The 23,965-nt window shown below is 41.8% G+C and overlaps 2 protein-coding genes across 8 annotated transcripts; one reads left to right on the top strand and one right to left on the bottom strand.

The window, feature by feature from the left end:
• Nucleotides 1–1,222: 1,222 nt before the first annotated feature.
• LOC121840667 (oocyte zinc finger protein XlCOF6-like) lies at nt 1,223–12,183 on the bottom strand. Of its 5 annotated transcripts, XM_042305262.1 has the most exons (8): nt 12,045–12,183; nt 11,813–11,870; nt 6,067–6,269; nt 5,854–5,958; nt 5,659–5,754; nt 5,412–5,522; nt 5,167–5,290; nt 1,223–4,760 (listed from the first exon to the last, which is right to left on the bottom strand). In XM_042305262.1, exons 3-8 carry the CDS (start codon nt 6,172–6,174, stop codon nt 2,308–2,310), a joined length of 2,997 nt encoding a protein of 998 aa, XP_042161196.1. In that variant the 5' UTR covers nt 6,175–6,269; nt 11,813–11,870; nt 12,045–12,183; the 3' UTR covers nt 1,223–2,307. The 5 variants fall into 5 exon arrangements, with proteins under 5 accessions (XP_042161196.1, XP_042161194.1, XP_042161197.1 ...); XM_042305260.1 differs by lacking the exon at nt 11,813–11,870 and having other exon boundaries at nt 12,045–12,181; XM_042305263.1 differs by lacking the exon at nt 11,813–11,870 and having other exon boundaries at nt 5,412–5,509; nt 12,045–12,181.
• A 15-nt stretch (nt 12,184–12,198) lies between these two features.
• On the top strand, nt 12,199–22,606 carry LOC112223781 (ras-related protein Rab-5C). 3 transcript variants are annotated; one of them, XM_024386980.2, is made up of 6 exons: nt 12,199–12,339; nt 14,994–15,227; nt 17,000–17,151; nt 17,354–17,476; nt 21,040–21,133; nt 21,557–22,606. In XM_024386980.2, exons 2-6 carry the CDS (start codon nt 15,062–15,064, stop codon nt 21,682–21,684), a joined length of 663 nt encoding a protein of 220 aa, XP_024242748.1. In that variant the 5' UTR covers nt 12,199–12,339; nt 14,994–15,061; the 3' UTR covers nt 21,685–22,606. The 3 variants fall into 3 exon arrangements, with proteins under 3 accessions (XP_024242748.1, XP_024242750.1, XP_024242751.1); XM_024386982.2 differs by having other exon boundaries at nt 12,218–12,339; nt 14,903–15,227; XM_024386983.2 differs by having other exon boundaries at nt 12,238–12,339; nt 14,855–15,227.
• The last annotated feature ends 1,359 nt before the right edge of the window (nt 22,607–23,965 follow it).

Here is a 23,965-nt window from a genome sequence, read left to right as displayed (position 1 = left end):
TTGGTCACTTTTGAATGCTAGCGGTGCTTTCACTCTAGTGGTAGCATGAGACGGAGTCTACAACCCACACAAGTGGCTCAGGTAGTGTAGTGCAGCTCAGCCAGGATGGCACATCAATGCGAGCTGTGGCAAGAAGGTTTGCGGTGTCTGTCAGCGTAGTGTCCAGAGCTTGGAGGCGCTACCAGGAGACAGGCCAGTACATCAGGAGACGTGGAGGAGGCCGTAGGAGGGCAACAACACAGCAGCAGGACCGCTACCTCCGCCTTTGTGCAAGGAGGAGCACTGCCAGAGCCCTGCAAAATGACCTCCAGCAGGCCACAAATGTGCATGTGTCTGCTCAAACGGTCAGAAACAGACTCCATGAGGGTGGTATGAGGGCCCAACGTCCACAGGTGGGGGTTGGGCTTACAGCCCAACACGGTGCAGGACGTTTGGCATTTGCCAGAGAACACCAAGATTGGCAAATTCGCCACTGGTGCCTTGTGCTCTTCACAGATGAAAGTAGGTTCACACTGAGCTTGTGACAGACGTGACAGAGTCTGGAGACGCCGTGGAGAACGTTCTGCTGCCTGCAACATCCCCCAGAATGACCGCTTTGGCAGTGGGTCAGTCATGGTGTGGTATTTCTTTGGGGGGCCGCACAGCCCTCCATGTGCTCGCCAGAGGTAGCCTGACTGCCATTAGGTACCGAGATGAGATCCTCAGACCCCTTGTGAGACTATATGCTGGTGCGATTGGCCCTGAGTTCCTCCTAATGCAAGACAATGCTAGACCTCATGTGGCTGGAATGTGTCAGCAGTTGCTGCAAGAGGAAGACATTGATGCTATAGACTGGCCCGCCCGTTCCCCAGACCTGAATCAAATTGAGCACATCTGGGACATCATGTCTCGCTCCATCCACTAACGCCATGTTGCACCACAGACTGTCCAGGAGTTGGCGGATGTTTTAGTCCAGGTCTGGGAGATCCCTCAGGAGACCTTCCGCCACCTCATCAGGAGCATGCCCAGGTGTTGTAGGGAGGTCATACAGGCACGTGGAGGCCACACACACTACTGAGCCTCATTTTGACTTGTTTTAAGGACATTACATCAAAGTTGGATCAGCCTGTAGTGTGGTTTTCCACTTTAATTTTGAGTGTGACTCCAAATCCAGACCTCCATGGGTTGATAAATTTGATTTCCATTGATCATTTTTGTGTGATTTTGTTGTCAGCACATTCAACTATGTAAAGAAAAAAGTATTTAATAAGAATATTTCATTCATTCAGATCTAGGATGTGTTATTTTAGTGTTCCCTTTATTTTTTTGAGCAGTGTATAATGCTGAGAAGTAAATTTACTGAAACAGTCATTTTTAAAAAACATTTTCTCTGCATGTAAATACATTCAAGTCAAGAGAAAATTACCAGTGGTGGACAAAATACACAATTGTCATACTTGAGTAAAAGTAAAAGGTACCTTAATAGAAAATGACTCAAGTAAAAGTGAAAGTCACCCAATAAAATACTACTTGGGTAAAAGTCTAAAAGTATTTGGTTTTAAATATACTTAAGTGTCAAAGGTAAAATGTAATTGCTAAAATATAATTAAGTATCAAGAAAGTAAAAATCATTTAAAATTCCTTATGTTAACAAACCAGGCGGCACACATTTCTTGGATATTTATTTGACGCATAGCCAGGGGCACACTCAAACATAATTTACAAATGAAGTATTTGTGTTTAGTGAGTCCGCCAGTTCATAGACAGGTGGGATGTTCTCTAGATAAGTGTGTGAATTGGGGCATTTTCCTGTCCTGTTAAGCATTTAAAATGTAACGAGTGCTTTTGGGTGTCAGGGCAAATGTATGGAGTAAAAAGTACATTATTTTCTTTTGGAATGTAGTGAAGTAAAAGTGGTAAAAAATATGAATAGTAAAGTACAGATACCCAAAAAAGACTTAAGTAAAAATACTTTAAAGTAATACTTAAGTACTTTACACCACTAAAAATTACATGTGGCATGACTAATAAAACACAGAAGATGCGTAATTGATTTGTAGGACAGGATGAACACATATACACCTGAGGCAGTAATGTTATCAATTCTCCACGAGGAATACAATCTAAAACGACACATTCATCATAATAATGAGTCAAAGTAAAAGTCATTTGCAGTACTAAAAGTAAATTCAGTAGAAAAATTTGGTGAGAAGGGGTTGCTGGTGTTACTTACTGGATTCGAGACCAGGTCTCCTGTGCACAACAAGACTGTGTTAGCCTGCTGAGCTTAAGCCTGCCCATCACCTTGTAAAACCAAGTCTTCAGGTCTCAGGCTGGGTTACTTAAATTGGAAAATGTACACACAACAGCTGGACTCAACTGACTACTCACTGTAAAAAAAAGCTTTTGCACATCATACACACCGTTAAAATGTTTTGTTTTAAAACAATGTTTTTTCATATGTCTTTGCAGGTGTTTTTTTGTGAGATAGCTCAACTTGCATAAAGTGCATGCAAATGGTCGTTCTCCTGTATGAATCAGTCGATGGGATTTCAGACTGGCCTCTGTAGAAAAACGTTTGCCGCAGTCTGTGCAAAGGAATGGCCGACCTTCTGTATGAATCAATCGATGGCGTTTCAGACTCCGCCTTCTGCTAAAACCTTTGCCACAGTCTCGGCAAGGGAAAGGGCGCTCTCCTGTGTGTGCTCTCATATGTTCTTTCATTCGAAACAGCATCAGGAAATCCTTACCACATATTTCACAAAGATAGGGTTTCTGAGTGGGGGGTGTATCGGAGGTTATAAGGTTTAAAGAGCTGTGGGACTGTGGAATCTCTGTCTCACTCTCCCTTGTTGCCAGAGAGCTGCTGCTATTTGCTGGATCAACATCCCTTTGGTGCTGGTTTGGATCGACTCCCTCATTTGACTCCCTCAAGTCTTGCTGTGGTCTCTGAAAGCACTCTTTTTTATGCTCCCTCAAATGACAGTTCTTTATGAAATTTCCTCCACAGCCCAGGTACTGGTAAGGGAGCTGGCCATGTTGGGATTTGAGGTGCTTTTTCATAAAAAATGTACTGTCAAAAGTATTGTGACACAAGCGGCATGTTCTGGCTTTGACGGACTCCTTGGGTTGGAGACTTGGAGTGGGATGGCGCTCTTTCCTATGTGCTTTGAAATTAATCTTCCTCTTGAAATTCTCTCCACAGCAGAGGCACTGGTAAGGGAGCTGAGCATGTTTTGAATTCAGGTGCGTTCGCATTAAAGCTATACTGTTGAAAGTCTTGTGACACAGACGGCATGTTCTGGCTCTGAAAGAGTATCTTTGATTGCGACGAACATTGGAAGTGTTGTGGGGCTGGGATGTCTCCATCTCCTCCTCAAAAGATGGTGTAGACGTGTTAACCTCTTCCAGTTGAGCTGCCTCCTCACGAGCATACTGCAGATGTTTCTGTAAGTTCTCCTGATGTTCAAAGCTTTGCAAACACTGGGTGCACTGGTAAGTGCATGATCTCCAGTGTGCTTTCAAATCGTGTCCTTTAATGAATGTTTTATTACACATCGAGCAAAAGTGGCGCCTCTTTGCAGCTAAGCACACTTCAGGTTCTTTCAAATTAGACCTTTTCTCGTGAGATCTCATGTGTGCGGTCAACCCCCTTGCTCCAATGAATGTCTTCTTGCACAGAGAGCAAGAGAAGAGCTTTCTCACTGCCAAGCACACTTTTTTATGCTCCTTCAAATGACACCTTTCCTCAAACTTTTCTCCACAGCTGAGGCAGGAAAACATTGTGGGGCAGTTTTTCTTATGTTCCTTCAAATGACATTTCCTCTTAAAATGTTCTCCACAATCGCGGCACTGGTAAGGGAGCTGATCATGTTGGGATTTTAGGTGCTTTCTCATTAAATATGGGCTGCCGAAAGTCTTGTTACACAAATGGCATGTTCTGGCTTTGGATGACAGAGTGGGATGGCACTCTGCCTTATGTTCCCTCAAATGAAACTTTCTCTCAAATTGTTCTCCACAGTCAAGGCACTGGTAAAGGAGCTGATCATGTTTGAAAATCATGTGCTTTCTCATTGAATATACAGTATAGAAAGTCTTGTGACACACGTGACATGTTCTGGATTTGGAGGACTGTCTGGATTTGGAGGACTGTCTTGGAGTGGGACAAACTTCGGAGGTTGTTGGGCTCAGGGGTGAAGTGCTATGGGGCTGGGATATCTCTATCCCATCCTCAAAAGATGTAGACATGTTAAGCTCTTCAAAAGACTGGTAAGGACTCTGCTCAGTGTGAGATCTCATGTGTGCCATCAAATCTTCTGCTTCAATAAAAGTCTTCCCACATAAAGAGCACATTTTGACACGCTTGCTTCTGTTAGATTTCCCCATTGTATAGGATGGGTCAGGCGTCAAAGAATACTGAGGTACACTCTTTATCCTCAATGTTGGACTCAATGTTGGAGAGGACACAGGTAACGGCATATCAGCAAGGTCAAGTCTGTGCAGCAGCACTGTGGGCTGAAGGAACAGACAGGAAGTAGACAAGCTAGAACTCTCCTGTACTTCCGGTTGGCTGCTGTGAGGGTTTCTTTGGATTTTCAGCCTACTGTCAGTTTGAGGTTGGTGAAAATGGCTGTTCATTTCTGACTCGTTGACAGATGAGGCAGAGCTTAGAATGTTCATAAACCCCTGCATAGGATCTGATTTGATCTCTGTTTCAAGGATCTCAACTGTTTCTAGGAGCGAGAGTGACAGCGAGCTTTGGTTGTCACCCGAAGATAGAGCTGAGGACAAGAAAACAAGTCTATATCAAAACATGCAAGTCAAACATTAGAAATGTTATATATCAAACCCAGATCCTACTTTTGTAGTTTTAGGACACAAATCAATGTCTTGACATTCACAAGGATGAAAACCTTAACTCCCTTTTTACATGTATTGAAAGCAGTAACTCCCTTCTATGTACTCTGAACATTTCATGACTCTAGGACTAAGAAAATGTATTCTAAATAGCTTCTGAAGATTTATAATTTTATGTTCGTTTAATGGTAAATTATGGCATTTTTTTTTCAATTTTCTGAAATAATCTGTTTTGGAGATAGAGGTTTCCTTCCGACAGCGACAAAAAAGCTCCACGTAACATAAATACAATGGATAGCGTTCTTTTAATTTTCTAAGTCTACCCCTTACCATTGTTGTCCAGATGTCTATATGGCTTGTGGTACTGGAGAAGGGTCTTCAATGGCTCAGGGTGACACACTGACTGCACGCACTCCTCTAGAACAGAGTGGTCCGGTAGGAACCATGCTGCAGTCTATTGGAAAGAAGAATGACTTTAAAAGAGCATTAGACAAAAGTTATCATATGCATGCATTTTTTTTGTATAAAAACATGCATGAAAGAAGGCTGATGGTAATAACATGTTAGTATGGTACCTGATGAAGGGTTGGTGTCGGAAGCAGCTTCTCCAGCCTAGAAAGGAAGTCCCACACCAGACTCTGCAGTGTGGACTCATACTTGGGTCCAAATTCCTCTAGAAAAACAGTCTAAGAAGTAAACAAGAAGAAAATGGTCCATGCTTTTGAGTATTATTTTATGTTAACCTACTCCAAGTGAAAGAAAGATAGAACGCCACGTCTTTCTGAATAACTTATCAGCTACACAGTCAGTGACAACACTGACCTGGAAAAAGTGTTCCCTTTTAACTGGGTCTTCCAGCAGGCTTTGAATCAGCTTCAGGAAGTTGGATTTTGATGCCTCCACCTCTGGATCAGGAGTCTTCAGCAAGCATTACACACAGTCTGTCAATTTAACTAGCCAATGTATACCACCAGCAGAGTTATCAGTCATGATTGTACACTGAGTAGCAGCACTCACCTCATTTTTACTAAGAGTGATGATACAGGTCCTCATCCTGTTCAGGTGTGGCTGGATGGTCTCGGGGTCGACTAGCTGATCTGTACGACATAACTCCAGAACCAGCTGATAGAGTGAAAATTCAATTAAGTTACACATGCAAGTTAAGAGACTTTATGCATTATACACCCTGTGCTACCCCATCCCTCCTCTCCCATCCGTCCCATCTCTCACCCGTGCCCGCAGCCCCATGATGAGTTGGACTCGCTCTCTGTAACTCATCAGATCAGGAACTACCTCCAACACAGTGGTGACAAACTCCTCCACCAAGCCATAGTCCATTATGTCTCTCCGCTGAACAACTTGCCACAGAGCTGCAGATGCCAGACGCAGTGGAGGAACAAAAAGGAGCAAAGACGACAGTGGAAGAGGTCCATCTACACAAAGCACAAATTCAGAAAGTTAGCTTGATGACAAAGACAACGTTAAGTAGATCCTAACAATGTCAACAATATTAGGTGGCCCTAACAACATTAACAATGTTCGGTGTGCAAGCAGTTATAGGACTATATGAGCTATGTGTGAAAATGTATTGACAAGTCCACTGATAGATTACATTTAATTACTATGAAGGTACATATTGTTGTTGTTTGTACTATGGCCTTGGTCGAAAAAAACCCACCTTTAACCTAGACTATAGCTAGTGTATAATAAGTGGTACTACACAGTAGAGGTCGACCGATTATGATTTTACAGCGCTGATACTGATACCGATTATTGGAGGCCAAAAAAGCCGATACCGATCAATCGGCCGATTTTTATATATGTAATAATGACAATTACAACAAGACTGAATGAACAATGAACACTTATTTTAACTTAACTTACTAAATAAAATCAATTTAGTCTCAAATAAATAATGAAACATGTTCAATAAGGTTTAAATAATGCAAAAACAAAATGTTGGAGAAGAAAGTAAAAGTGCAATATGTGCCATGTAAAAAAGCTAACATTTAAGTTCCTTGCTCAGAACATGAGAATATATGAAAGCTGGTGGTTCCTTTTAACATGAGTCTTCAATATTCCCAGGTAAGAAATTTTAGGTTGTAGTTATTATAGGAATTATAGGACTATTTATCTATACCATTTGTATTTCATTAACCTTTGACTATTGGAAGTTCTTATAGGCACTTTAGTATTACCATTTCACATTGGTTACACCAGCCTCATCTTGTGAGTTGATAGGCTTGAAGTCATAAACAGTGCAATGCTTGACGCACAACGAAGAGCTGCTGGCAAAGCACACGGAAGTGCTGTTTGAATGAATGCTTACGAGCCTGCTGCTGCCTACCACCGCTCAGTAAGACTGCTCTATCAAATCATAGACTTAGTTATAGCATAAAAACACATAGAAATACGAGCCTTAGGCCATTAATATGGTCGAATCCGGAAACTATCATCTCGAAAACAAGACGTTTATTCTTTCAGTGAAATACGGAACCGTTCCGTATTTTATCTAAGGGGTGACATCCATTAGTCTAAATATTCCTGTTACATTGCACAACCTTCAATGTTATGCCATAATTACGTAAGATTCTGGCAAATTAGGCGGGCCAAACTGTTGCATATACACTGACTCTGCGTGCAATGAACGCAAGAGAAGTGACACAATTTCACCTCTTTTAATATTGCCTGCTAACGTGGATTTCTTTTAGCTAAATATGCAGGTTTAAAAATATACTTCTGTGTATTGATTTTAAGAAAGGCATTGATGTTCATGGCTAGGTACACATTGGAGCAACGATACGCACCACATCGATTATATGCAACGCAGAACACGCTAGATAAACTAGTAATATCATCAACAATGTGTAGTTAACTAGTGATTATAATTGATTGATTGTTTTTTATAAGATAAGTTTAATGCTAGCTAGCAACTTAACTTGGCTTACTGCATTCACGTAACAGGCAGTCTCCTCGTGGAGTGCAATGAGAGGCAGGTGGTTAGAGCGTTAGTCTAGTTAACTGTAAGGTTGCAAGATTGAATCCCCTGAGTTGACAAGGTGAAAATCTGTCGTTCTGCCCCTGAACGAGACAGTTAACCCACCGTTCCTAGGCCGTCATTGAAAATAAGAATGTGTTCTTAACTGACTTGCCTAGTTAAATAAAGATTAAATAAAGATGTAAAAAAATAATAATAATAATTGGCCAAATCGGTGTCCAAAAACACAGATTTCTGATTGTTTATGAAAATTTGAAATCGGCCCTAATTCATCGGCCATTCCGATTAATCGGTCGACCTCTAGTTTGAATGAATAATTATGAACCTGCTGGTGCCTACCACCGCTCAGTCAGACTGCTCTATCAAATATCAAATCATAGACTTAATGATAATTTAAGAAACACAGAAATACGAGCCTTTGGTCATTAATATGGTAAAATCCGGAAACTATCATTTTGAAAACAAAACGTTTATTCTTTCAGTGAAATACGGAACCGTTACGTATTTTATCGAACGGGTGGCAACCCTAAGTCTAAATATCGCTGTTACATTGCACAACCTTCAATGTTGTCATAATTATGTCAAATTTTGGTAAATTAATTACGGTCTTTGTTAGGAAGAAATGGTCTTCACACAGTTCGCAACGAGCCAGGCGACCCAAACTGATGCATATACCCTGACCAGTGTTGCCAACTCCTCAGTAAGGAAAGTAGCTATTGGCTGTCCTAAAAGTCCCTGGAAGTCACTAAATGACGCCATCACCTAATTTGCATAATCGGCCATGTGCATATAATTGTGATGGGCGCTGTGGGAGAGAGGAATAACCTCGTGGGAGAGACAAAAAGTGAATAAAAACACACTAAATATGTTTAGAACTACAAATGAACTTTCTTCTGTCGATTCTTGTTTTTTTTTATGTCACAATTCCAACCCTCCTCATTTATCCGGGCTTGGGACCGGCAAAAGTGACCCAAAATATTATTTTTTTAGTTTAGTTTTCTTAATTTGGTTTGGTTTTTAACCTTGTGGTACACTTAGGAGCCTACAACAAGTCACAGTAAAACATGAACATTTTTAACCATAACATGTTTTACATTTGTTTTATAACAATCTAAATGGACCACAAAAAGTGAAAATAGAAAAAACTGTCAATGACAATGTGAGAAAATTATGGTAACTAGTCTGGCCCTAATTCAGTTTTTTTTTTCAAGACTCCCCTACACACACACACACACACACACACAGGCTGTGCTGGCTCACAGAAATAGTGGGTCATCGTCATTTTGGTCAAGGCTCTCTATGGCAGGTTCAGCAACTGAGGTTCAGCAAGGAGCTTGGCTATTTTTTCTATTTCTCCAGGGTTCTTATTGTGCTTGAGTGTCCTCCACATTAAAAACTGACATGTACTGCAATTTTTCAATGTTGTCCGACAGTCTCATCCTCAACTCATTAGTGAGGGAAATGGTGAAGGCTACACACCGCTTTCGGGCATTGTTTCCATCCTCAGGCGCAAGGTGGAGCTCAGCTGCCTTTGACTCAAAAAGGTAACAAAGGTACGGTTTGGGACTGATGTATCCATCTATTGGCCCTTTGAGTACATCAACATTTGCCAGTGGATTCAGCACCCTGCTGCTCACAAACTTGATCAGGCTAACCAAGTTGTCAAGTAGCTTAAGAGGATCTACTTGCTCTCCCTCAAAAGCCTTGATGGCTAACTGTTCCTCAACCAGCACTGACTTCAAAAAAAGTCAGATACAATGTTTTGAGGATCACTTTACATGGAGTATAAAACCTCAGCCATGGACTTGGTGATTGCGAAATGCAGCCTAAGCTCCTCCCACTGGTCCAAAATGCGTGAAACCGCGGGTTCAATGAAGAGCCAACGTGTGGCACACACCTTGGTTATCTGTAAAGGTTTCTCCCCACAGTTGATGGTCTCATATATGGCCATGTAGGCCTCTCTGTGCTTTGGAGACACTGAAAACCAGTTATAAGTCTCTCGTACCAAGTACTCCACACTACAGGGGATGGTGTCATTGGAAGCAGGACTTACAGCAAGCTGCAGAGAGTGGCGCACACAGCGAATAAGAACCAGATATGTGAAGCCATACTCCTCCTTCAGCACTTTATGGACCCCATTGTTAATCCCCATCATAACAGAGGCATTGTCAGTCCCTATCCCCAGGAGTTTCTTTTTTAAGACAACACTTCAAGGAAAGCCACAACAGCAGGGGCTATAGATTTGGCATCGCCTCCCTCCAACTCAACAAGCCCCAGAAATGTTGATACAATTGTCTGCTTGGTGTCACTAAAGTACCTTATCACAACCCCCAGGTACTGAGAAACACTTACATCTGTGGACTCATTGAGGAGGAGGCTGAAACGCTGGTCACCCACATCTGAGACCAACTTTTTCAGAAAGTATGGTGCTAGAACACCATTAATCATTTCTGTGCACTTTGAAGTGGGTAGCAGCAGTGGCGTCTGAGAAAGCAGCTCTACATGCTTCTCCAATATGATCACATGCCAGCATGGAACAGTGTTCAGCGATAGCTAATGCCACGGTGGTCTCAGCCTTTTTTGCAGTCAATTTTTTTAACCATAAATGGCAGGCAGCTTGTTTTGGGTGGAACTGTTATAAGGCTTTGCCTTTTGAGTATGTTTTGAGTTGTCATGCGTTTTTTTACATCACTAAGTTTGGTGTAGAAATCAGCCTTACAATACAGGCAGTATGGCCGTGTATCATCTCCAATAAACGGCTTCAACCAGCCTTCGAATTCAGGGTTTGATTCCCACTCCTTTCTGTATTTTTCAGTGTACAGTTTAGACTAAGACATGATGAGCTAGCCAGCTAGATGTTTAGCTTATGTCACAGAGAGGCACACAAACAGTGGACAAGGTGATTAAGTGACTGAGTCAAATGCAGTGATTTATTTTAGACAAAAAAACATTTTACATCCTGCCCTGAATGTAAGCCAGGGTGGGATCAGCCAGTGGTGGCTTCTCCCGCATGCGCGATTCATTTGCAATCTGGATGAGGAGGGGTGAACATCTCCTGCTCTGACTGCAGCTGGGAGGGACTGCTGCGGGAGGACTGGGCAGCCTGTGAGTGCTTTGGGACAGCGTGGGGCCCACGGAGTAAGAACGATACGATACGTGCTATCACATCAGAGTCTCCAATAACACCAGAAAAAGTTGCTAGATTTGTCACTAGTCAATTTTTTTGAAAATGTGTCTGTAGAGGGGTCTGAATACTGCTAAATATAGCGACAAAGTAGCTCAATTGGCGACACTGACTCTGCATACACTGAACGCAAGAGAAGTAACACAATTGCAGGCACCACATTATATGCAACTCAGGACAAGCTAGTTAAACTAGTAATATCATCAACCATGTGTAGTTAACTAGTGATTATGTTAATTGTTTTTAATAAAATAACTTTAATGCTAGCTAGCAATTTACCATGGCTCCTTTCAGTCTGCACTCGTAACAGGTGGTCAGCCTGCCAAGCAGTCTCCTCGTGGATTGCAATATAATCGGCCGTAATCGGCACCCAAAAATGCCTATTACACATGATGAAAACGTCAAATCGGCCATTCCGATTAATCGGTCGACATCTACTACACAGTTGTTAAAGTAATGTGTGACACTCGTTTTTGTTGGTGCATAGCTAGTTCTCAGACTGTAGGTTGCATTCTACCTTCTTCTCCCTTCAATTTTCAGCCATTAGCTTCTCTTACGACTGCCTCGTGTGAACGACAATTCCGACGCTTTGTTTTAACGTTTAGACACGTCAATAATCATAGCTTACGGCTTTCGAAACACATGGCCCTTTCGTGATAGGTAGCTAATTGCACAGGTGGTCGATTCTTGTCTTTCGTAAACAAGCACTGTAACATGGAGATATGGCCGTAAGGTGCGTATAATTTGTATTATTTTTTATTATTTCTCGCTGATATGAAAGATAAGGTCCTTACCGCAAGCGACGAGTGTTAATGTGCAGATTGAACTTCCGGACTCTTCACAAAATTCCCCCTTAGTAGAAGACGCATCGTCCAATGAGTCATTGTGTAATGTAACATTAATGGAACAGAGTCATGGACTAGTGCATAGCTAGCTAACTTAGGCAACGTTAGTTTGTTTTTTGGAAAATATCTGCAGAGGTGGCCACTGCAACAACTGATACCGACAGGCTACCTATCCATTTACCTTCTTTCTCCGGGAGCTGGTTTTGCATTTTGAGGTCCCGGTGTCAGTGTACGGTAGTCTAGCCTAGAGTCAAGACTACCTAGGCAGCGTGTTTTGCAAATAAAAACCTGAGCTTTCTCATCCCACTACTCCAGATTCGAGAGCCTCGTTTCAGGAAGGTGTGTGTAACCCGGATGTTCAGTTACACAACGCGGAAATACAGGATAGAGTCATTCGCCACACTGATAAGTGAAACAAACATCAAAAACAGTAATTTGAAAATTAAGGGCAAATACTACGACTGGAATCTAAATCGGTAAGAAAGAACACATTTCCCCTCTAAATAATAGTTTATCATATTTTTGTACCGTCCTTGTATGTGTTCTCTTTTTGTTATATTGTTTAAACAATATTTTTTTAACTGCATCGTTGGGAACGAGATCGTAAGTAAGCATTTCACGGTAAAGTCTACACCTGTTGTATTCGGCGCATGTGACAAATACGATTTGATACCTAGCTAGAGTAGTCAGCTAGCTAACTAGAAATGCTAGCGTAGTAGCGAATAAGCTACTAAAATGCACCAGCCATTGCTGCTAGTCAACTATCTATGCATTTTCCACTTACTTACTGACTGTTGTTTTGTCATCTAAGTTAGCTAGCTAACGTATGACCTGTCTGTCATATGGTTGTTGAACTGGTAGACTTTGTTGTACTCTTAACTTAAGCAGTGCACTGAAACTCAACGTCCTAGTTGTTAGTTAGCTAGCAAACGTTACGCCAGTGACAGCTTTTGGACAGACACCGTTCGTGAACATAAATATAAACGCAACAATTTCAAAGATGCTGCTGAGTTAGTTAATTTAAGGAAATCAGTCAAATTAAATGAATTCATTAGGCCCCATGTTGGTCACAGATACCTTAAAGGTAGATGCGTGGATCAGAAAACCAGTCAGTATCTGGTGAGACCACCATTTGCTTCATGCAGCGCCACATATCTCCTTTGCAGAAAGTTGATCAGGCTTTGGAATATTGTCCCCACTCTTTAATGGCTGTGCGAAGTTGCTGGGTATTGGCGGGACCTGGAACAATCTGTCATACACGTCGATCCAGAGCATCCCACACATGGTCAATCGGTGACATGTCTGGTGAGAATCTAGGCAATGGAAGAACTGGGACATTTTCAGCTTCCAAGAATTGTGTACAGATCCTTGTGACATGGGGCCGTGCATTATATGGCGGAGGATGAATGGCACGACAATGGGTCTCAGGATCTTGCCACGGTATCTCAGTGCATTCGAATTGCCATCGATAAAATGTGTTCGTTGTCCATATTTTATGCCTGCCCATACCATAACCCCCCGGGCTACCATGGGTCACTCTGTTACAACGTTGACATCAGCAAACTAATCTGCCAGGGACTGCGGTTGAAAATTTGCTGGTTGGCTAAAACCGGCACTTTTACTGAAACGTTGATTAATGTGCACTGTCCTTGTAAAAATAAACTCAAACCGCTCGCCCACACAACACCATACACATGGTCTGCGGTTGTGAGGCTGGTTAGACATACTGCCAAATTTTCTAAAATGACATTGGAGGTGACCTTTTTCTCTGACAACAGCGCTGGTGGACATGCTTGCAGTTAGCATGCCAATTGCACGCCCCCTCAACTTGAGACATCTGTGGCATTGTGTTTTTTGACAAAACTGCACATTTTAGTGGCCTTTTATTGTCCCCAGCACAAGGTGTAACTGTGTAATGATCATGCTGTTTAATCAGCTTCTTGATATGCAACACTTGTCAGGTGGATGGATTATTTTAGCAAAGCAAATGCTCACTAACAGGTGTGTAAACACATTTGTGTGCAAAATCTGAGCAAAATAAGGTTTTGTCTGTATGGAGCACTTCTGGTATCTTTTTATTTGAGCTCATGGAACATTGGACCAACACTTTACATGTTGCGTTTTTATATTTTTGTTCAGTGTACATAGATGGCATCAAACAGTACAATAAATAGCAATGATGTAAATAAACCCTGGTTGCTGAAGCTATGTATTGGACATTGAGAGCCTTTGGAAGCCACCTGTCAGCCATATTGGCACTCCCCAGTAGGAGCAGTCCTCCATAGGAAGTAATGGAATTCTATTCTACAAAATTACATGTATTTATGTATTTTTGTTGTTGTTGTAGTGGTGAACATAGCATTAGTAATCCCCCAAAAATATAATTTAAGGAAGAACTGACAGAATATAATTTAAAAGTATGCATTAAGGAGTCTGTAATAGAATACACAATGAAAAAACAAATGTGTAGACACTAATAAATTCATTTTTATAGCTTCCTAAATATATTTTACAATGGTGTAGGAGTGCCAAGATGGAGGTGCGGTGGTGTGAACACAGTGCCCCGGCTCTATCAGTCATCTAAATCATTGATAAAGAGTGCACATTATAGGGACATAGTTTGTAAATGTTTTTTAGCCAGCCATGCAAAATCAGACTGACAAGATGCACCCCGTGGAGGTATTTCTGGACATAGTTCATAATGCTTTGGTTGAAATTGAATAGGCCAACTGCCTACCAACACATTAACTGAAGAGGCTCTACTTCATATCTGCCAGTGTTTGAGTTATCAATATTGACCCATCATGCCAGGAAGATAAGGTGGCCAATAGCAAGACTGCTCTCACATGAGGACCGGTGTGGTTTGCCTAACTTCCACTTCCACCTATACCTGCAGGGACTTTCCAGCCAGACTAACTGTGGTATTTTTGTAATGCTTCTACTTCTTGTCAGTAATCGTTTATCTATCTTTTCTCTACACCAACACCCCAGTTGCTGAACTTCTTCTCTTTACTTTGTCTGGTTTCTGGCGCCGATCAGCTCAGCCCTTCTAACCTAATCCCCATCTGTGCCTGTGTTATACGGATCCCAACCGCTGCCCCCACGTATCGGAATTCCACTGCTGCTCCAGACCCCCCCCTGCTGTCTCTCTTGGCGTGGCCAAGCCCCTCTCATTCAGGATAGCCTCTGCACAGCTCCATGGCGGGTCGTGGAGGACCGGCGCGACCCAACGGCCCGGCGGCAGGCAACAAGATCTGCCAGTTCAAGCTGGTGCTGCTGGGGGAATCGGCGGTGGGCAAGTCCAGCCTGGTGCTGCGCTTCGTCAAGGGCCAGTTTCAGGAGTACCAAGAGAGCACCATCGGAGGTGAGTTATTCACTGTGTGTGTGTATATATATATTTTTTTACTATTGGTTGTGCAGGCTATTTCTGGTGGTTTGATATGACCCACTGCAGGTTTCTCTATTCCATCAAGTGGTCTTTTATATCTGTGATATTTGGATTTACTAGATCTCATTGCAAGAATGGCATCACCATATCATGGATATTTAAAAACAAAGCAAATGAGATCAGACAAAAGGAAAAAGTGTAGGGTTGACACAAATTGCATTTATTTGACCTTTTGTAATCAACGCAATGTTTGCTCAAGCAAGTCAATGTAGAGGACGATACTACCGTAGTGGAGATGCCATTAACCTCCAAAAATGAAATGGATTAACACTGTAGAACAGCATTTCTGCCGGATATTAGCCTATCGTATGCAATTCACAATAGTAAGCTCCAGTCAACGATAGAGGGCACAGGAAATGACCGCAATGTTAGAATTGTTAGAGGGGTCAAAGATTGACATGCCTCATGGGTCCTCTTCACTGCTGGAGAAATGGGCCTTGTTCAAAAATGCTATCTTTCTTCCTCCCTTCTAGTAAGTAATCAATGATTTAATGACCCAGTCATGTCAGTGATTGGGCTCAATAAAGGGAGGTAGGAAGGAAGGATTGGAACGAGGCCATGGACTCTCTGTGCTGTCATGTGATTGTGGAATTCTAGTGTTTGTAGTTTACAGACATGGGATTAGCATTTCTCTTTGCAGTTCTGATCCGTAGAAGCAGCAGTGCTGTGCTCGTTAGGAAGTTAATCCTCCAACCTGTTTGGCAGGACATGGTTAAAAATCACAAATGATACCAAAAATACATTTTTTTTTTCAAATGACCTTGCATAACATTATGAGCCTATTACAAAGTCCCTATTTGTTGATAGTATCCATTTTATTATTATTTTATTAGTCACCGTTAGTCACTTAGTCACTGTGGACTATCAATAGAAGTCACGTTGATACTCATAGAATAAAAATGAATTTTTTTACAACTTCCTAAGTCTGAGGGTGGTTTAACCTTCCAGACTTGGAATTGTATCAATTTGCCACCCAGGGCTTTTACTTGCGACATAGTTAAATGCGCTAAAGAGGAACAATGGGTACATATTGAAGATGTGCATGCTCGTCCCAATCTTTTCACGTGTCTATTTTCAAAGGATAAAGCAAAGAAAATGAACAACTTCATAGTTAAGAACACTAACCATATTGAAGAAAATTTTTAATCGGTTTCTACAAGAACTAATATCACCCCCTAAAAAACACAACCCTATGGAACAATCCCTGGATAGCTTTTCAGAATTCACAGATAAATTGTTTGTGTATGTTTTGTATTATAAAAATAGAACCGTTATCAAAGTTACTTTTTTTTAACGCCTCTGCGTTTTTTTTTAACCTGTGTGTGTACGATTCAGTTCGTAGGCCTCCTCTAGCGTAGAGCAAATTGAGGAACTGCAACTGAAACCTTTCCCTACACTGGATAGGTTTTAAGTGCCCGTAATGACAAAACAAATGTTCACATTGAAGCGAGTGGGAGAGATTGACATGTCAACCCCGTGTCATGGCGCACTCAATTGCGGTGCAACGTTACTGATAGACGTGCAGGTATAAATGTATTAAGTGGAATAGACCTGCTTCTCTGTCATGTAGGAATAAAGTCTGCGCTATATAAGACACCTCCAAGAGTCATGAACACCGCTCTTTTTCCTCCCCTGACATATCCTCTTAACTTTTCTTCCCTCCCTTCCTCCATCTTACTATTTTCCAGCTGCCTTCCTCACACAGACTGTCTGCCTGGACGACACGACAGTCAAGTTTGAGATTTGGGACACGGCAGGCCAGGAGCGATACCACAGCCTGGCGCCCATGTACTACAGAGGAGCCCAGGCGGCAATTGTGGTCTACGACATCACCAACAGAGTGCGTAAAGGCTCTTTATCTGTTACACCTTACAACTGTGTAGGCAGGGCATCCAATTGAATTTTAGTGACCAGTGAAACTAATAGTTTGGTTGTTTAAGAATATCAATTCTCCAATGCTTTATGAGCTTAGTTCAACTCTCTTACCCTGTCATAACCTAAATGTAAATTATGCATTCTGTGCCTTTTGCGTGTTTCATCAGGACACTTTTACGCGGGCAAAGAACTGGGTGAAGGAGCTGCAGAGACAAGCCAGCCCCAACATCGTCATCGCTCTGGCTGGGAACAAGGCCGACGTCGCTAACAAGAGAGCCGTTGATCTTCAGGTGAGAATAATTCCCACGCTGTGTGTGTTTCATTGATTGACAACATAACAAAACAGTTAGCATGATAATAACAAAATCAGATGCTGATGAATCAATTGTTACAATTATTATTTTTTTTGTCATAGTCCAAATGGTCTTCTACTATTTGGTGTGGTACTATGATAGTGTACATAAAAATGAAAAATAAATATGTATATAATATATATATATATATATACATACATACATACATACATACATACAGTTGAAGTTTACATACACCTTAGCCAAATACATTTAAACTCACTCTATTCTCAAGGCAAAGTTGAGTTTTGAGAACTGATATTTTCTAGTAACAACATTACATTTACATTTTAGCCATTTAGCAGATGCTCAAGAGCGACTTACAGCAGTGAGTGGATACATTTTTGTATTGGCTCTCCATGGGAATTGATCCCACAACCTTAGCGATGCAAGCGCCATGCTCTAACAACTGAGCCACAAGTCACCATCAGTTGATTCTTGTAATGTCAATTCTGAAAATGCTTCCCTGTACCTACAGTTGAAGTCGGAGGTTTTCATACACCTTAGCCAAATACATTTAAACTCAGTTTTTCACAATTCCTGACATTTAATGCCAGTAAAAATGTCCTGTCTTAGGTCAGTCAGGATCACCACTTTATTTTAAGAATGTGAAATATCAGAATAATAGTAGAGAGTGATTTATTTCAGGTTTAATTTCTTTCATCACATTCCCAGTGGGTCAGAGGTTTACGAACACACAATTAGTATTTGGTAGCATTGCCTTTAAATTGTTTAACGTGGGTCAAAAGTTTCGGGTAGCCTTCCACAAGCTTCCCACAATAAATTGGGTGAATTTCGGCCCATTCCTCCTGACAGAGCTGGTGTAACTGAGTCAGGTTTGTAGGCCTCCTTGCTCGCACACGCTTTTTTAGTTCTGCCAACAGATTTTATTATAGGGTTGAGGTCAGGGCTTTGTGATGGCCACTCCAATACCTTGACTTTGTTGTCCTTAAGCCATTTTGCCACAACTTTGGAAGTATGCTTGGGGTCATTGTCTGTTTGGAAGACCCATTTGCGACCAAGCTTCAACTTCCTGACTGATGTCTAGAGATGTTGCTTCAATATATCCACATAATTTTCCTCCCTCACCCAAGCCTCCCCCTTTTTCCTCTAAACATAACGACGGTCATTATGTTCAAATGGTTCTATTTTTGTTTCATCAGACCAGAGGACATTTCTCCAAAAAGTACGATCTTTGTCCCCATGTGCAGTTGCAAACCATAGTCTGGCTTTTTTATGGCGGTTTTGGGCTTCTTCCTTGCTGAGCGGCCTTTCAGGTTATGTCGATATAGGACTCGTTTTACTGTGGATATAGACACTTTGGTACTCGTTTCCTGCAGCATCTTCACAAGGTTCTTTGCTGTTGTTCATCTCTAGGAGACAGAACGCGTCTCCTTCCTGAGCAGTATGACGGCTGTGTGGTCCTATGGTGTTTATACTTGTGTAGTATTGTTTGTACAAATGAACGTTGTACTGTCAGGCGTTTGGAAATTGCTCCCAAGGATGAATCAGACTTGTGGAGGTCTACAATTTTTTTTCTGAGGTCTTGGCTGATTTCTTTTGATTTTCCCTTGATGTCAAGCAAAGAGGCACTGAGTTTGAAGGTAGGCCTTGAAATACATCCAGAGGTACACCTTCAACTGACTCAGGCTAATTGACATAATTTATCAGAAGCTTCTAAAGCCATGACCTCATTTTCTGGAATTTTCCGAGCTGTTTAAAGGCACAGTCAACTTGGTGTATGTAAGCTTCTGACCCACTGGAATTGTGATACAGTGAAATAATCTGTCTGGAAACAATTGTTGGAAAAATTACATGTCATGCATAAAGTAGATGTCCTAAGTGACTTGCCAAAACTATAGTTTGTTAACAAGAAATTGGTGGAGTGGTTGAAAAACGAGTTATAATGACTCCAACCTAAGTGTATGTAAACTTCATACTTCAACTGTATACACATACAGTGCTGTCAGAAAGTATTCAGACCCCTTAACTTTTTCCACATGTTGCTACATTACAGCCGTATTCTAAAATGGATTAAATAGTTTTTTCTCCTCTCATCAATCCACACACTTACCCCATAATAACAAAGCAACAACTGTTTAAAAAAATAAGTTTAACATTTATAAACTGAAATTGCATTTACATAAGTATTCAGACTCTTTACTTAGTACTTTGTTGAAGCACCTCTGGCAGCGATACAGCCTTGAGTCTTCTTGGGTATGACGCTACAAACTTGGCACACCTGTATTTTTCTCTGCATGTCCTCTCAAGCTCAGTCAGGTTGGATGCGGAGCGTCGCTGCACAGCTATTTTCAGGTCTCTCCTGTTCAATCGGGTTCAAGTCCGGACTCTGACTGGGCCACTCAAGGTCATTCAGAGACTTGTCCCGAAGCCACTTTGTCGTTCTCCCCAGTCTGAAGTCCTGAGCACTCTGGAGCAGATTTTCTGTACTTTGCCGTAAATATTTTCCTCGATCCTGACTAGTCTCCCAGTCCCTGCTGCTGAAAAACATCCCCACAGCATGGTGCTGCCACCACCATGCTTCACCGTAGGGATGGTATTAGCAAGATGATGAGCGGTACCTGGTTTCCTCCAGACGTGAAGCTTGGCATTCAGGCCAAAGAGTTCAAGCTTGGTTTCATCAGACCGCAAAATCTTGTTTCTCACGGTCTGAGAGTTCTTTAGGTGCCTTTTGGGGAAACTCCAAGCGGGCTTTCATGTACTTTTTACTGAGAAGCTGTCTGGCCACTCTACCATACAGGCCTCTAAGAAGAGTCTGGGTGGTTCCAAACTTCTTCCATTTAAGAATGATTGAGGCCACTGTGTTCTTGGGAACCTTCAATGCTGCAGACATTTTTTGGTACCCTTCCCCATATCTGTGCCTTGACCAATCCTGTCTCTGAGCTCTACGGACCTCATGGCTTGTTTTTTTTTCATGCACTGTCAACTGTGGGACTCATATAACACACACACACACACACACACAGGGGTGCCATGCACCCCAAAAATGGACTCCCAAGTTGCAGAAACATCTCAAGGATGCTCAATGGAGACAGGATGCACCAGAGCTCAATTTTGACTCTCATAGCAAAGTGTCTGAATACTTATGTAAATAAGGTATTTCTGTTTTTTTTAAACATTTTTAATACATTTGCAAAACATTTCTAAAAACCTGTTTTCCCTTTGTCATTATTGTGTGTGGCTTGAGGAGGAGAAATATTAATTTAATCCATTTTAGAAAATGGCTGTCACAAAATGTGGAAAAAGTGAAGGGGTATGAATGCACAGTATGTAAAACAAAAAATACTTGTCGTCCACATATTGTCATTTAGAGCCAGTTTCCTGGACACAGATTATGCCTTGTCCTGGACTAAATAGCTTTTTAGTCCAGGTCTAAACTCAATCTGTGCCCGGGATACCTTATTGCTTAAGAACCTGTTATAGACCTGAATAATCCTCACAAATTCTGTAATAATAATATGATTGTCTTGTCTTTACAGGAAGCACAGGCCTATGCCGATGACAACAGTCTACTGTTCATGGAGACTTCAGCTAAGACTGCTATGAATGTCAACGAAATCTTCATGGCCATAGGTAAGGGCAACCATCTACCCAGTGAGTCCCAACTTACTCACTCCAAGCACTATTGGCCTATAGTCCTCATTTAGTGATCACACAGAATGTATGATTACTATTCTATGGGTTTATCTCAATAGTCTAAATAGACCTCCACCCTTACATTGTTGCTACTTTGAAAACCCAGGTATAGGATGAATTCAAATTGGTGGATTCCTACTACATTTTACTTTAAATTTTTGTTATATAGAAAACGCTCTTATCCAGAGTGACTTACCGTCAATAACTACCAATACAATGCAAACAGGATAGGAATTGGCTTTCACTAGTCCAGATGGTGAGATCCACATTTTGGATGTTCCGTGTATCTGTTACTTCTAGGAGCACATGAACGCAGCATTAATGGCCCACTCTACTCTTCTCTACTCTCTGTCTTTGTAGCAAAGAAGCTGCCCAAGAACGAGGCCCAGGGCGCAGCCGGGGCAGGGGGCCGGGCCCGGGCAGGAGTGGACCTTCAGGAGCCCGCCCCCCAGGGCCGCAGCGGCCAATGCTGTGGCGGGAGCACTTAGCCAATATCCAATGAACTGACTGAACGAGCCCAGAACACAAATATTATCAAGACAACCAATCACGGCCTAGAGAGTAACGATGCGGGAACCGTTCTCACCCCCCCCCTCCCAATCAAAAGGAGACCCTTTATAAAATTATAAGCTAGAGAACTTCAGTGACCCTCTCACATACTCTCTATCCCTCTCTTTTACCCTCTATCTATCCCTCTGCTGTACCTCCCATCTTCTCCCTCTCTCACTTTAATCTAATACTAACTGGATTATGTCTTAACATTTTCTGTCCTTTTAAAAAAACATTTTGTCGATGGATCATACCAACTGCTATTAGCTTTTTTGTCCAGGTGGCAGGTGCATGTCGCAAAGGTTAAGTTGTCTTTTACTCTTAAAATCATTTTCTTCCTTCCATGTTGGTCTTCCACATCTGGAAGAGGGAAAATATGCTCCAAGGGGACAATGTGTCTTACGGTCTTTCTCCGGATCTGTCCATTTTGTAAATTTAATATTAGCATTTGTTTATTATTACCACTGTTCTTTTGGCACGAGTGGGGGATGATTATATAGGACACACCTAATGTGGTTTCCGACACGTGTGACAAATTAAACTGTAACGCAGTGTGCATTTTTATCACCTAGTACACCAGACAGTCATTTTTAGCATCATGTTTTTGAATCTGTAAGATGAATGTAAGAATACATTGTAAGACCTGGGGGGAAAAAAACATGGCAAGATTTTCTTGGCCAAAATGTACATTGTTAAAACGTTTATTCCCATTAACATAGTATAACAATCATTTGTTCACCACCAATCAAACACAAATGTTCTGTTGGGGGGGCAGCATGTGGTAGGCCAGCCTCCGACATGAGATTTAAATCATGTATATTGTTATCAAATAAACTTATCTTGTAGTTTGAGTTAAAAAAATACACTATTTGCTGAGTTGAAAGAGTAAGGAACCATGGTCCTTATTAGGGGAGAATTTAACATCGCCCACAGCACCCCGTTGAACACAGCCAACTGACGAACCTTTGAAAAAGACGATAAGTAAATTGAACCCTCTTCTACATCACATGAAGACTGGACTATTACAGTATGTCTTGTGCAAACCCCTGCTTTCCTTCATTGAAGCCTTTTTCTACTGGGTTAACACCTAGCGCTGAATCCTGATGACCTCAACTTTTGCACAGACCTGCCATTGACATCAATGAAACATTTTGTACAAACAAAATTATTGCAAAAAAGTAAGAATGCATCCCTTCAAACATTCCTCCGTACTATCTACAATGAACAAAAATATAAAGTTGCTGGATATTGGTTGGAACCGGAAAACACTGTTTAAACGTCGATCCAGAGCATCCCAAACATGCTCAATGGGTGGTGTAACGGATGTGAAACGGCTAGCTAGTTAGCGGTGGTGTGCGCTAAATAGCGTTTCAATCGGTGACGTCACATGCTCTGAGACCTTGAAGTAGTGGCTCTGCAAGGGCCGCGGCTTTTGTGGAGCGATGGGTAACGATGCTTCGTGGGTGACTGTTGTTGATGTGTGCAGAGGGTCCCTGGTTCGCTCCCGGGTATGGGCGAGGGGACGGTCTAAAGTTATACTGTTACAGTGGCATGTCTGAGTATGCAAGCCATGGAAGAACTGAGTACATTTACAGCTTCCAGGAATTGTGTACAGAACCTTGCGACATGGAGCCGTACATTATCATGCTAAAAGATGAGGTGATGGTGGCGGATGAATCGCACGACTTTGGGCTTTTAAAAAAAAAAACAGGCCTCGCAATGGTCCTCAGGATCTCGTCACTGTATCTCTGAGCATTAAAATTGCCATTGATAAAATGCAATTTTGTCTGTAGCTTACGCCTGCCCATACCATAACCCCACCGCCACCATTGGGCACTCTGTTCACAACGCTGACATTACGCGACGCCATCTGCCGAGTACAGTTGAAACCAGGATTCATCCGTGAAGAGCACACTTCTCCAGCATGCAAGTGGCCATCGAAGGTGAGCATTTCCCCACTGAAGTAGGTTACGACACCGAACTACAGTCAGGTCAAGATCCTGATGAGGACATGCAGATGAGCTTCCCTGAGATGGTTTCTGACAGTTTGTGAAGAAATTATTGCTGAGTTACAGTTCATATGACTGTAACTCAATAACTTTGAAATTGTTGCATGTTGCGTTTTATATTTTTGTTCAGTATAGTTATAGAGTGTATATTTTTTACTTTAAGAACCTAATTTTACTGAACAAAATTATAAATGCAACAATTTGAAAGATT

The sequence above is a fragment of the Oncorhynchus tshawytscha genome, linkage group LG24 (genome assembly GCF_018296145.1).
Source record: "Oncorhynchus tshawytscha isolate Ot180627B linkage group LG24, Otsh_v2.0, whole genome shotgun sequence".
Classification (NCBI taxonomy): Eukaryota; Metazoa; Chordata; class Actinopteri; order Salmoniformes; family Salmonidae; genus Oncorhynchus; species Oncorhynchus tshawytscha.
Note: the sequence above shows the minus strand (reverse complement) of the source record. Positions and strands in the feature narration are given on the sequence as shown.